Source organism: Calonectris borealis, chromosome 16, assembly GCF_964195595.1.
Source record: "Calonectris borealis chromosome 16, bCalBor7.hap1.2, whole genome shotgun sequence".
Taxonomy (NCBI): domain Eukaryota; kingdom Metazoa; phylum Chordata; class Aves; order Procellariiformes; family Procellariidae; genus Calonectris; species Calonectris borealis.
Window position 1 is genome coordinate 16547214 of NC_134327.1, and position 13989 is coordinate 16561202.

Below are 13989 nucleotides of genomic sequence, written 5' to 3' on the forward strand. Positions count from 1 at the left end.
GCTGAAATTATTCCTTTGAAGCTCTACAATGAAGTCAGCACTGCCCTTTCTTTGAAGAACAAAACACAGACGGTGGTGGTGTCCCTTCTGTCAGCTTCTGAGACACACACTAGCCTGGCTCCCGTGGCCACTGTAACCCTTGCTGGCACACACAGAACCGAGAGCGGCGCTGGCTTGTCTCCTGCCCGCCCCAGCTCTGCATTACCCCCTGCTCTTCTGCTACCAGGACCCACAGATCGCTTGTCCAGGTGGAGGCCTCCTCTGATGGTGGCTCGTGAAGTCTTCAGTTGTACCTTATTCACTGCAGTGCCCCTGGCTGCCCGGGCTAGGCAGGCGGCTTGGCAGGTTGTGTGCTGCCGGCTCTCCGCTGGCAGGGCTGGTTGCTACGGTCTCACGCTTTGGTGAGGTCACCCGTGCTCTCCTCCCACTGCCCTGTGTTGTACAGATGCCAGCAAACCTCACGGGTGGAAAAGAAAAACTCACCACCTTTATTAAATGTGTATTTACAAGCAGCAGCAAGTCCCCTAGGACAAAGCATTTCTCTCCAGCTACTCCTGACGCGGCACAGCCTGCTGTTCTGCCGGGGCACGTTCAGGCATTCACACGGGGGCTGGAGCCTTTAGCACTGACGCAGCAGGACTGCTGCACTTTGAAAGACCCTTTTTCCTCTCGAGAGCTCAGCCATTGCCAGCGGCTGCTCCCTCCCCAGAGATGCTGAGCTGGCTGCAGCAGCCTCCTGTTTCCCTGCAGTCACACAGCCAGCCCCGTGCAAAGCACAGCTTTACTAGGGCCCCGCTCCGGGCTGCTGCTGAGCCGAAGCAGCTTTGTTGCTCTACGAAGACCGGATGATCCCTCAGCGTCTCTTAGCAGCTGGGCAAATGTCTTGATTGAGGCACTCGTTGCAGCGGGGATTCACAGGCAGGCAGGTCTGCTGGCCAAAGCCCACCAAGAGCCAGTTTAACTCCCTCCAGAGATCTCTGCAGTGAGAGGAAAAACATGAGCTTTCCGATTCAACTGCTCAGATGGGTTAGAGAACAGCCTGTGCTTTTAAATGGATCCCTCTCGCCTACTGCCTGTTCCCCTTAGCTTCCCAAGGCGCCTGGAGGAGGGTCCCAGCCTCCTGCTAAGAACAGCCCTCCTAACCTTTCCTGATCCCGCTGAACTGGGGTGGGGAGCAGAGGACAGACACACCAAGTGCCTGTGGTCATTCTCCTGTGCTAAGGCATGTGCCAGATGTGGAGATGCAAGAGAGTACCTGTCAGCTGGCACTTGATACGGAAGATTAAGCATCAGTGAAGCCCAGATCCCATCATAGTCTGATATTGCTGTGGCCATTAGGCTCAGCAAGGTCCTATGTAGAAAAGCACCTGGCTTGTGTCATGGTAAACTTGTCAAGGCAAGAATCAGGCATCAAGACCTCCAGGTACCTGGCTGCACTAGTGGTGATCGATATATCTGATAGCCAGGAAACAACCAAGTAGCTGAGATGCTGCTGCTGCAGCTGTCGGAGAGGAGAAACACTAGTCCCCCCAAAGTGCAGTCACTGAAAATGCTGCAAGCGGGATTGTGTGCAGACATGGCTCCCGCAGCTAGCTCGAGGGGCTTGGGGTGGAGGAAGGAGGCTGGGGTCTCAGGCCTCACCTGGGCAGCCAGTCCTCCAGCGCTACCCGAGTTTCCTCGGGGTTTCTGGTCTCCTTCTTCACCCACTTCAGCCTGTTTGTGATCCTGTGCACGTGGGTGTCCACAGCTAGGAAGGGAGAGCCCAGAGTTTAGGTGGGGGCAGACACACCTGAACCGAGAGAGCAGAGCCAAAAGCTGCCTGTGACAGCACACCAGGTACAGCGCCCTGCACGGCTTTCTCCGCGGGCCGGCAGGAACAGGCAGGTGAAAACAGGAGGGGAGGCTCACTCGCAGAACAAATGTGCTGCTTTCTTCCTAGGCCCAGAGCCAAAAGCAAGACGGGATGGATATCTCACACCACGCAGCTAGCAACACGCTCACACAATCTGACCCAGCTTCTTTCAAAGGTTCACATGCTCTGATCTAGCAGGCACAGGGCAGCCTGTCCTCTTCCTCCCTGTGTTTCAGCTGATGTTATGCAAGTTCCAAACTCTGCCCCTTAGTTTACCCAGATGAAAAACACATTTCATAATACCTATCAACACAAGAGGGTTTGTGAGGCTTAAATGAATGTTTATAAAGTGCTTTGAGCTAAAAAGCTCTGAATGCAAAGTATATTATTGTTAGATCAGCAGCGATAAACCTGTCTCTACGGCTAATTGGGCAAAACCCAGGAAATTGCTGTAAACAGGAAGACTAAGTCTTGCCTCCTAAATCAAAACTGAGCACAATTATTTGGAAAATAGTTGGCTAGTTTGGCTCCCTCTAGACTTCCCTCCCCCACAGCAGGGAGAGAACAACAGACCCCAAGCGCTGTCGAATCTAGCGCAAAAGCCACATTTCGTACAGCTGACGGTCACCAGCGGGGCTGCAGGAGTCAGCTGCCGCCCACACCGACCTTGGGCTGCGTGCTCGCTGCGGCAGCAGTCAGTCATCAGGTGGCACCATTCCTAACTTTCCCAGGGCTCCTCCGTTACGCAGCAAATACACTTGGAATATTAATCTGTCCCCAGGGACCCTCAGGCTGGGCAGCCCACTGGGACCCTGCAGCCGATCGTTCAGCCCCATCTGCCGGCTGCTGCGGGCAGCTCTGCTGCCAGCCACGCTCCCCTCCGTGCTCCCCAAAGAGCATCGTGCAGGAGCGAACCTGCCCTTGGTCTGGCCTGGGCCCATCTCCACTGCAGACTTCCTCCGAGCCGATCACTGCTAAAGCACACAGCTCCACAGGGTACAGCTATGCGCTCTCCTACGCTCTCTGTTCAATAAACACAGCAAATAAACAAATGTGCCTGTGGTCACCTATTACCCAGCTGCAGGAACTAAAACAGATCAGAAATTCTGTAGCTACAGATTGCCTGAGACCATTTCTTTCTACGACCCACCATGAATTACCGATTTCAAACCCTGCGTCCGCTCCCTTACAGCTTGCCAAACAAAAATCCCAAATGAGATTCGTTTAAATGGAAGCAACCCTGGGAAAAAATAATGTCAGACTATCCTAAAACTATCCCCAAATTACAAAATTATCTCCACCTCTCTTTCACTTGACACCAAAAAGATTTCAAAGCATTATTCTGCTAGCACATCTTTTTGGTTGCCTACCTCATTTGGCAATACTTGCACTGCTTACCAGCATCTGAGGGGAGGGGTTTGCCCCTGGGGTTTTTGCTATCAAATCTGGGGAAAAACAGTAGCTGGCTCCATACTCAAATCCTAGCAACTCATCCACTGTGAGTGGTTGAGGGTTGCATCCTTCATCCACCCAAATAGTCTGCACATGACTAAACTGAAGCGATGCCATCAGGCTCCCGGGGCAGGCAGTTTACCCAGCTGCAATGCTTCCCCTCTGCCCAGGCAATGCATCAGGCAGGGTTCAGGAGAGGAACGAGGAAAACATGGTCCAACCTACCTATCCCGGACACACTGTCCCAGGCAATGTTCATGGCCAAGTGGGCCATTTTGGGCCCCACGCCTGGCAGCTGCACCAGCTCCTCCACAGTTCTCGGTATGTCGCCCCCGTACTTCTGCTTCAGGATGGCTGTCGTCTGCTTTATGTACTTCACCTTGTTCTGGAAAACCAAGGGGAAAGGCAAAAAATCCACGTTGCCCTCCAATATAGGGAAAAGAGACAAACAGCTCAGAAAACAAACCATCCCTGAGTGTATGTCACATATGAGGCCACACACTGGAGTCTGTGGAGGGGAGAGAGAGGTCTTTGATTTCTCCTTGAAAGCAAAATGCTGAGACCTGATTAGCTCTAACCTCCCTTGCACGCTCCAGGCACTGCAGCAAACAATCTTGCTATGAATACAAATTGCTAAAACTGGCGTAAAATGCAGCCTTCAGCTTGATTCCAGGGGAAAGATCACCACGGGGCAGGGCACGCGGGCTGAATACCGGCTGGGGGTGCGTCCCTCAGGAGCAGGGCTGGTTCGCACCCACCTCCCGCCTTCATCACCTGCTGTCAGCTCAGCAACTGGCCACGAGTACAGCCTGCAAAGGACAAGCCTGCACCCGCCTTGCGCTCCTCTCCTGGGCCTCTGAGCTGCCTCGGACGGCTGCGTGGGAGCGGAGGACCGTGGAGGGGTTTCCTCTACGTGCACGTCGGGTGCTGCCACGATCCTGCACTCACCCTCCAGAATCCTACAGGGTAAATGATCTGCCCAAGCGTCGCATCATCCATCTGCAAAATACTGTCGACTGTGAGGCCACGCTGCCTCAGGCGCAGCATGGCAGCTGATGTCACCTGGTCCTTGGTCTGGCTGGAGAGCATCAGCGACAGCAGAACTTGGTAGCGCATAACCTGGGGAAAAGGAGACAACGAGACACCCCAAGATCTCTGAGAGGATCCGTCCGCCTCTGGGGCTCGGTTCTCCCACCCAGCACCATCTTCAGTCCAGTGCATAACATGGACCTACCCTGGTTCAGCCCTATCCGTCTACAAGAGACTGGAAGGCTGCAACAGAAATAATCCATAACCTTTTACTTCTACCACACAATAAAGGGAGAAAAGAAACACCTTCAATCCAAGCGGTCAGCATGTGTAAAAGGGCAGAGAGCGGCTACTGTCTGCTGGGATCTCACACCCAAAGACGTCAGTGCTTAGCCACAAAGCGCCAGACAAAGCTTTTGCTGATGATGGGATTCTCAGGAGACCCCACAGGATGTAGAAGTACAAACGCCCAATGATTTTTCATGCAACTTCTGCTCTAAAGCAGCTTTTGAAAATCCTGTCCCTTTGCCACTAGGAATGGGGTATCTGGCTCCAGTGAGCTCCTTACGAAACCATATCTAAAGAACTGGGATGACAGAGACTGGGAGATGAAGCACAAAACCCACAAGTTCCTCTGATGCTGTCATGCAGGGTTTAGCCCAGACCATTCACCTCCTATTTTTCAGTTGATTTTTCCCCAGATGTGATTCTGTCCACACCAGAATGAGGAAGGTGATGCAACTAAGCTGGACTGACCCAGAATAATGTGGGGTACAATCCTTCCTCCAGCTCTCTTACAAACAAAGTTTACAAAACCACAGGTGCACCAGGAAAAATCTCTGAGTGCACGGAAGTAGGGTAATCTCCGAGTGCACGGATGTTGTGTGAGGAGCGCTGGTGTGTGCTGAGGGTTACAACGTCCACTTTTTCTTGGAAGCAACAACCCTGTTTCCCTAGGGAAGAAAAGTTATTTCCGTATCGTGCACCGTGGTTCCCCCTGGCCCCACAGCTGCACTTGGTGCCAGCCCACATGGCTGCAGAGCGTGTGATGCTGTCTGAATCCGGAGTCAAAGCTAACCGTTTTCCCCAGGGATCCAAGCCCAAGGCACGATGCCAGCAATAAGGACAGCGTTACATGCGCTGAAGCTGTGCAGCTGTGTCTTCAAGACCCCTCCCTCGGAGCCCGGCAGGTCGCCATGGAGCACACGACTCCCGCTGCTCCGCTGAGCCTGCCTGCGGGTTATCTCCATGTTCCCACACCAGCGCCACGCACGGAGAGCGCAGCCCTGCAGCCCCGGATCCCAGCGCCGCGGCCTCCCTCCACTTTGTTTTTTGTACTGATGCAAATGGTCCCCTCAGAGGGAGGTGTCATCTGGGGCCTTTGATTGTGTTCCCAGGCTTGGGGAGCACAGTGCCATCCCAGCATGGCCCTTCCTTTCAACCAGTATCCCCTTAAAAGCGGACCGCAAGAGGGGAGGAAGCCAACCTACGCTTCTGTGCTGCTCTGAAGAGCATAAAAGCAGCCTGGAAAGTTTTTTCTTGGCTCCCCTCGCCTTTTCTCCGTACTGTTTTTCCTCTGTATTACAGAGCCATCTTGCTGGATACTTTCCTTGGACTCCTACAGAGATTTTTAAGAAAAAAGGGACACGCCTTCATGCCCTGCCAGCCTTCCCCAGAAGACAGCACTGCCACAATACACTTCCACGGTTTTCACTCCCAAGTCCAAAATCATCCTATTTTTGCCTCAGCTCCTACTCTTGGTACAGCCCGCTAACTCTTCTGGCAGCAGTTTAAGCAGAGAACAAGGGCCTTTCACAGCTGTGTTTGCTAGTTGGTCTCTAATGCCCAGCACGGGCTGAATACGAGCAGAGAACATCTCGGAAAATACCCACTGCCATTTCACCAGGGCTGTCTGAAGCCAACGAGCCCAATACCAGAAAGGCAGCGGCTGACTCTCCTTCTCTAGCAGGATGAACAGTTTCCCTCCTATGCACGCTTGTGCAGTAACCTCTTGTGGGACTAATCCCAGCCTGGAGTCCTGATACGCCTTGCATTTATTTTTCTGTTCTGGAGATATCCAAAATGGGACATATCCAGGGGCAACATGAGGACGAGGACGGCTGGAGGGCTGCGGAAGCTGGGCTGTATTTTCATGTGCCCACCTGACGGAGCAGGGCAGCAGGATGCTGTTACCTGTGGAGGTGCGCTGCTGTCATAACACTTCTCTACTCCCATCTCATCGACGGGAGCATCTCTGCTCCTCCTCATTTCCCGGATGCGCTCCAGTTGCTGCCGCCAGTCCCTTGGCTCCCAGCGTGGTCTCTGGGGCTCAGACGTCCCCTGCTCGGCACCATCCCCCTGCCCAGATTCGTAGGCAATGGCGACGCTCTTCCTCCTCCTGCTGCGCCTCGGGATGCCGGCTGTGCTGTGGACCTGGCTCACTGCAAGAGGCGGGAGAGGGATTTTTCAGGCCTCAGGCCAGGGGAAAGAAGCCTTCGTCTCCCACCAGAGCCCAGCATCAGCCCTGCGTGCCGAAACCACCCGGGGACCATGACGAGGGATGAACTCGTCTTCCCCATAGTCCCAACCCAGCAGCAACACCATCCGTCCGCCCAGCCCTAACCAGCGCCAGCCGCGGGGCGAGGAAGGGCTGGGGAGGACCCGGGAAGCCGGTGACAACAGCTGGGACACGCGTCACGCTACGGGGCCGCGAGCCCCAACACACAGGCGGCTGCTGAAGGACAAGATGCATCCCCAGGCCCCCGCCCAGTGTCGCAGGCGGGACAGCCGCCGGGGTGCGGCCACACCGCGGGCCCCGAGGGGGACGTGACAAGGACACCATGCCCCTGTCCCCCGGCTGGGCTGGGCCCTCAGTCCCGCTGCTTGCAGGCCCCCAGGCCCTCCTCCCCGTGCCAAGGCCGGGCCGGGGCCGCACACGACCCCGCCAGCCCCGGGAAGCACCGATCACCCCCTCCCCGTACCTCCGGCCGCCCCGCCGAGCCGCCGGGCCGCCGCCCGCCCACCTCCGGCGGCCCCGGCCGCGCACATGGCGGCGGCCCCGGGCACTACCGGCCCCGGCCTGCCCCGCGGCGGGGGCGGGCGCCGGAAGCGGCGGGACTTCCGCCGGGGGCGGGGCGCGGCGCGGGGGGGGCCGGCGCGGAGCGGGGCGCGGGCCGGGGGCGGCGGGGCCGGGCCGGGCCGGGCCGGGGGGCGGCGGTGAGTGAGGGAGCGGGTGAGCGGCGGCCCCGTTGCCCGGGCGAGGGGCGCTGCCCGGGCCGGGGTGCGCGGGGGCCTGGCGGGGCCTAGCGGGAGGCGGGGCCTTGCCGTGCCCCGGGGGTGTGTGTGGGGCTGCCGGCTGCACCCCGGGGTGCCCCGGGTGTCCCCTGTCAGGGAGCCGGGGTGTGTTGGGGCGGGGGCCCTGTGGCGTGTCCCCCGTGGTGTGTCCGTAAGGGGTTGTGGCGTGTCCCGGGGTGGTGGTGGGGGGATTGTGGTGTGGTCCCGGCGTGTCTGGGGGGGACGCGGGGACACTGTGCCGTGTCCTGCTGGGCTTGGGGGCTGTGGGGTGTCCCCTGGGGCGGTGGGCTGGGGGCTGGGGGGGGTCCCCCCAGGGCGCTGGGCTGGGGTCTGTCCCCTGGTGATGGTGGGCTGGGGGCTGGGGGGTGTCCCCCGGGGTGGTGGGCTGGGGGCTGGGGGGGGTCCCCCGAGGGCGCTGGGCTGGGGTCTGTCCCCTGGTGGTGGTGGGCTGGGGGCTGGGGGGTGTCCCCCGGGGCGGTGGGCTGAGGGCTGTGCGGTGTCCCCCGGGGCGGTGGGCTGCATTGTGTCCCATGGTGATGTTGGGCTGGGGGCCGTGGCGTGTCCCCTGGGCTGAGGGCAGCAGCGTGTCCCCTGGGATGCTGGGACAGGGTCTGTGGCGTGTCCCCAGGGAGCACAAGTGATTGCTGTGGCATGTGCCCGGGGTGTGGGGAAGGCTGTGCCGTGTCCGTGGGGGCATGGGGCATAGCCAGGGGGCTGCCGGGTTTGTGGGGGAGCGCGTGCCGAGGGCAGGGTGCTGGGTCTGCGCCAGCACGCAAGGAGCGGGTGTCCTGCTCTGAGCCGGGTGCGGGGGTCCCTGAGGGGCAGCGGGTTGGGGCTGGCCAGGGAGACAGTTTCTGAAGGACGTTGCTGTAATGGGTGTGCTTGTTCTCGCTCCCCCTCTTCCTCCTTGCCGTGGCAGCATTTGGATGTTTGAACGCTCAGATTCGTAAGTCCTTCCTCATGCCTAGCTGCTCACTTACAGTGCTGTGTGCTTGTCCATTGCTTTTGGACCGGGAAGAAGTTCTTCAGCTCACACTCGCCAAAAAGTGTGTGTGTGTGTTCATATTTCAAAAATCAGCTCAACGGTATTAAAATGGTGGTTGCTCTGTGTGGGCTGTGGTCGTTCTGGGCATTTGGAGCTCCCAGAAAATGGTAACCTTGAGCTCCCCATTCCTCGGGTAGTGCAGGATGCGGGTGCTGAAGGCAGTAGCAGCGCAGGCTCCTCACGCGTGCAGGCTCCTCGCTGTTTCATCCTCAGTGTTGGGCTTCTCCCGTGTTTGAAACGGCTTGAGACACCAGAGGCTTTGTAAAAGCCACGTTGTGATGGCTGTTACTGGTGTTTTCCTGCTTACAGATTCCCCTTGGGCCTCCCTTGACAGAAACCCCGTTCTGTATTTGCAGGAGCTCAGCGCTGCTTGCTTGTCAGCAATGGCAAAGCCTCAGAGCAAGGATGGACTGAAGGAGAAGTTCAGGAATCTCCTGGGGCTGGGAACATCCCGGGGAAGTTCAAAGTCGTCGGAGGGCAAGCAAACAGAGTTTATCATCACTGCGGAAATACTCAAGGTGTGAGAACTGACCGTAGTAAAGGTGGGGGTAGTGCCTGGATTACCTGAGCTGAGAGGATCGGAAGGAGGGCTTGCTCATTCTCCTTTCTGTTTTGACATTCATTCCCTCTCCAGTCATGCCTTTTTACCTTACCTCTCAATTCATTCTCTAGTGAAATGGATGTAAAACTCACCTACTTTGAAGTTACAGCATTTTGGTTATTCAGTGTTTCAATACTTTTGAGATATTTGATAGGGTGGTGTTGTCTTATGTCAGGTGACAAGGTTTCCTCAAAATATATTGCTCTTTTTTTATAGTCTGAGCTTGATGAAGTTTATGTGGTGGCAGTTAGCACAAGCTGGAAACTGTTTCTATTTTATGAAAACTTTAAGGTTTTGTGAGAATTAAAAAAAAAAAAAAAAATTCCAGTAATTGGTACAGCAAGTCTGTAAGCAGAATAGTTGGCACACAGGGAGGAAAACACATAAAAGGGAGAAGGAGACCAGAATCCCTTCCTGTCTGTGCTGGAGCAGCCAAGCTCTTACCCTCTGGAAGGCTGGGGAGCCGGACTTAACGTCCCTCCTTTCTCTGCCCTTCTCCCGAACTGGGCGAGTGCCACAGCCAGGGAGTTACTAACTTTTCTGAAGAAAATGAGGGGTTCTGTCCTGGAGATGAAAAACTGCTTGGCTCCAGTTCTGTGAAGTTCTAGTTTTGACAAATCATTTGCTAATGGAAAAAAGTTTTTGGAGAAATTCCTGAAAAGCTCCAGTGATGACTAATGGTTAGATCATTTTGGACAAATGTGTAATTTATTTTTCAGTGGTTCATGATCCCCTTTGAGAAATGGATAAGTGTTTCTAGTAAGATAAACTGTTAGCTTATTTCTACATTTCTTTCCAGGAACTGAGCGTAGAATGTGGATTAAGTAATAGGATACGAGCAATCAGTCAAATTTGTGAAGTGGCAAAAACAAAAAAAATTGAAGAGGTAAGTTTCACAGTGTTCAGTGAATATTGGAAGGAAGAAAATTTAAGCAACAGCTCTTAACCTATCCTAAGAGGCTCCTGTAGTTTAGACCGCCTTTTAAAATTGGTAATCCCACAAGCTGTTTTGTGTTGTCCAAACCTGTAAAAGGATGGCTCACATGCAAAGGAAATTAGTCTTGTCCAACCTACCAGCTGTGGAGCAGAGAGGATGTAGCTGATGGACTTCCTGAACTGAATGGAGGGAGAATGCTGCGAATATTCAGGCCTGTTCAGGACGGTTCACGGGAGATTATGTTAATCCTGTAGAAGAGGTGTTTGCTAGCTCCTTATGTCTTGTTAATAAGCAACCTCAAATTGGTTTTAAACTCATCTTGTGTTTGGGTGAAGGCTTCTGCACAAATGTTCACAATGAATGAAGTGTGTGAATGAAGAACTTCCGTTACTGGGGTGTAAGTTGTCACGTAGGATGGGATTTGGTCTTTCTCATGTGGTTCAGCGGCGCTTATGGCTGGGCAGTGTCGCCCAGAAAAGAGAACTCCAGGCATGAAATCCCTGGCGATCTTGTTCGTTAACTTGCCATAATTAATGACTGACCTGCTGGGTAAAGATCCCAGAAGCAGCTTAACTTTCCTACTGCTGCCTGTCTCCTATGTTTGTTTTCAGCATGCAGTGGAAGCAATATGGAAAGTGGTAGCTGATATGCTCCAGCCAGAGCGCCCCATCGAAGCCAGACATGCTGTTCTTCATCTGCTAAAGTCAATCGTTCAAGGACAGGTGAAAACAAGCAAACTGTAGAAGAAACACTACATTTAAACTAGGGTTTATGCAGAGTATGAATATGAAAAATATTGGGTGGCTCTTCTCTACAACTTTCCATGTTTCTTATTTTGGTTGTGTCTAGTAAATGGGAAGAGGAAGCATTTAAATTTTAAGTCTTGGTTTGACCTCATAACAAAACTTTTCATACAACTTTCATACAACTTTCCTGTTTTGGGGCAATGTTCTTGAAAAAGAGGAAATACTTTAGGTTAAGTTCAGCATAGTACAGCAAATGTTATATGGTCTTTGCCCAGACCTATTAGTCCTACTCTGCAGCTGTTTTTGATGTTTCAGCATGTCAAATATGCAAGAAGTTCTGTATAAGATACTTTTCTAGCCTGGCCAAGTTAAGCATGCTATGAATTCTTCAGATTTCACAATGTGCTATACAAACATAAGACTGTATCAGACCAAAGTTCTAGTTTTCAGTATTCTGAAAAAGAAGGGATAGATGCTTACGAAAAGAATAGGCATTGATTCTGGTTTGTTGGCTTGTTTTTTTTTTTTTTAAATGCTCTGCTGGCAGTGCTGGCAGTTGCAGTTTCCATGGGTTTTCCATACTTTGTGTATTGGACACTGTCTGTGTGTTGCTGAACAAAACGCCTCCAACCCTGAGTGCTGATATAACAGATTGAGAAGACCTGAGCCATTGTCAGTAGGCAGTAGAGGTTGGAGGTATTTTCAGGAAATTTTTGTAGTCCATGGGAAAAGAAAATAATTTCAAGCATGAAGATTACTGTTACAGACCTTGACAAGGTCCAGGCCTTTTTTCATTAGTGACACTGTTATTCCCCTCCCCTCCTTTTTTTTTTTTTTTTTAAGGGTGAGAGATTAGGGATCCTCAGAGCACATTTTTTTAAGGTTATTAAGGACTATCCCTCCAATGAAGACTTGCATGAACGGCTTGAAGTGTTCAAGGCTCTAACGGAGAATGGACGATACATCACCTACTTAGAAGAAGAGTTAGGTGAGTATTGTCTCTACCCTTCTTCAGTTTGGTGGGAATAAGTCAAGGGACAGGCATTCAGTGATATGAGAAAAAGGTAGTGACAACACTTCTGGGTAGAAAGCATATTGTAACAATTTGTTTTCCTTCTTTAGCTGACTTTGTACTGCAGTGGATGGATGTTGGTTTGTCTTCTGAGTTCCTTCTGGTTTTAGTGAACCTGGTGAAATTCAATAGCTGCTATCTGGAAGACTATGTAGCTGACATGGTCCAGTAAGTTGTTTTTTTTTTTAAGTCCTACATGCTTATTCTTGGTAAATCACAGGAGAAAGTTGCAGAACAACGTACAGATAAGTGGTATCTTTTTCATCCGATCTGGATCTGTTTCGTTCCAGCTCATACCTGACATTTCTGACAAATATTTGATTTTCAGTTCTTAGAATGTTCAGATCTGTTTTAGTTTAACTGCTTTCCCTATTTCATGTGATGGACCTGATTGCATTGCTTAGTCTCACAGAGGGTCTCTGCTATTGTATTGGTGTAGGCATACTGAGTTGCATTTAAGTGCAACTTTAAGCTAACTTTATAAAAGAGGTTGTAGTGTTCAGTGTCTCTAGGAGTGTTATCAACAATGCCACAGTAAGGGGAATGATGAGTAAAATAACATGCCAATTTACTTGTCTGTTTTGGCTCTTTGTAATTTGCCTAAAATCATATTAAGCAAACAATTATAATTCAATGTTCTTTCCTAACAGCAAGATATGCCTCTTGTGCATTCAGACTTCATCATCTGTGGACATAGAGGTCAGTAATTTGAGTCTCTTTTAGTACTTTAGAGTTCTTTGAAATTCTTTGAAACTGTAACTTTCACAAACAAAATCAGGTCATCAGACTCTCCTCCTTCCTGAGTTTATTCTCATCTTACAAGAGAGCTAATACAGTGTTACGAAGTGTTTGTAAACCATTGGATCTCATACACTAATAATAATTTTATTCTAAAACAAACAGAGCATTGATAAATTTGATAAGTGAATCAATTTTTCAACAGTGCTTTTTATGGTATACTTTCCATCTTGCAATGATTTAAAAAAAAAAAAAGACATATCCCTATCCCTTTTGACTTCCAGAAGATTTCCTGATCTACCAAGTTAGGATTTGACCTGTTTTATTCCTAGAGAAGTGTATAACCATTTTGTCTTTCTCTTTCCCAAAGATTTCCTTGCAAGTCCTAGATGCAGTTGTTTGCTATAACTGTCTGCCATCAGAGAACCTGCCAGTATTTATCATCACTTTGTGCCGTACCATCAATGTGAAGGAGCTCTGCGAGCCGTGCTGGAAGGTCAGCACTCTCTAGTAGTTTTGTTTTTTAATGAGTTCACTGTTTTGGCCTCATAGATGGAGTGTCAGATGCACCTGTGCACATCTGCCATAAATTTCAATTTGTTTTTAAGAGTAAATTAAAAATTGTTTCAAGTATTAAGGGATCAGCACATTGTTAGTGTGAGTCCTGTCATGTCCGTGGAATTTACCCATAGTTTCCTTTCAGCTGATGCGGCAGGCTTCTGTTGTGGCATGGAAATGGCTGGACACATTTACTTACCATAAGCAGGCATGATCGGCAAGCTAACTGCATATTTAGGCTAATGAGTGTTTTAACAATTGGATATTTAAGTGTTCTCTTTGAATTTGCAGCTTATGCGCAACCTTTTGGGAACTCATTTGGGACACAGTGCCATCTACAACATGTGCAGGATCATGGAAGACAGGTAAAGAACAAAACCCAGGGAATTCAGTAGAGCTCCCATTGAGATAGGTAGGGAGTCGCTGACCTCAGTAGAACAAGCTGAAGGTTCTGGTGCTTAGAAATGAATTCCCTTCCTAGGTATGCTGCTGAAGCGCTCATTTTTTGGCATTTCTGAATTTAATTTTCCTTTGTTTAAAGTTGTACTAAATGATTTTCTGCTTTTAATGTTTGTAAATTGCTGTGCAAGGCTCTGATGTATAACAGCTGGGAATTCCAGTTTTGACAGTGTATATTTCTATTGACTCTTGTATGCTAAAATAAT

At 51.3% G+C, this 13989-nt stretch overlaps 2 protein-coding genes across 11 annotated transcripts in view; one reads left to right on the plus strand and one right to left on the minus strand.

Moving 5' to 3' along the window:
* Positions 1–470: 470 nt before the first annotated feature.
* On the minus strand, positions 471–7401 carry NTHL1 (nth like DNA glycosylase 1). 3 transcript variants are annotated; one of them, XM_075165535.1, is made up of 6 exons: positions 7315–7401; positions 6527–6774; positions 4253–4423; positions 3530–3689; positions 1642–1747; positions 471–977 (listed from the first exon to the last, which is right to left on the minus strand). In XM_075165535.1, the coding sequence occupies exons 1-6, from the start codon at positions 7379–7381 to the stop codon at positions 854–856; spliced, it is 876 nt and encodes a 291-aa protein (XP_075021636.1). In that variant the 5' UTR covers positions 7382–7401; the 3' UTR covers positions 471–853. The 3 variants fall into 3 exon arrangements, with proteins under 3 accessions (XP_075021636.1, XP_075021639.1, XP_075021638.1); XM_075165538.1 differs by lacking the exon at positions 4253–4423; XM_075165537.1 differs by lacking the exons at positions 471–977; positions 1642–1747 and adding an exon at positions 1859–2155.
* Positions 7402–7556: 155 nt separating this feature from the next.
* Positions 7557–13989, plus strand: part of TSC2 (TSC complex subunit 2) — a 34861-nt gene continuing 28428 nt past the window's right edge. For 2 of the 8 annotated variants that reach the window (XM_075165539.1, XM_075165540.1), the window contains exons 1-8: positions 8418–9190; positions 10073–10159; positions 10822–10932; positions 11800–11944; positions 12079–12196; positions 12679–12727; positions 13137–13262; positions 13616–13689. In XM_075165539.1, the coding sequence (XP_075021640.1) occupies positions 8951–9190; positions 10073–10159; positions 10822–10932; positions 11800–11944; positions 12079–12196; positions 12679–12727; positions 13137–13262; positions 13616–13689 (950 nt within the window). In that variant the 5' untranslated portion in view covers positions 8418–8950. Of the gene's footprint in view, positions 7566–8049; positions 9191–10072; positions 10160–10821; positions 10933–11799; positions 11945–12078; positions 12197–12678; positions 12728–13136; positions 13263–13615; positions 13690–13989 lie in introns of those variants that run through there. The other 6 variants (XM_075165541.1, XM_075165545.1, XM_075165544.1 and 3 more) reach the window with 5 other exon arrangements.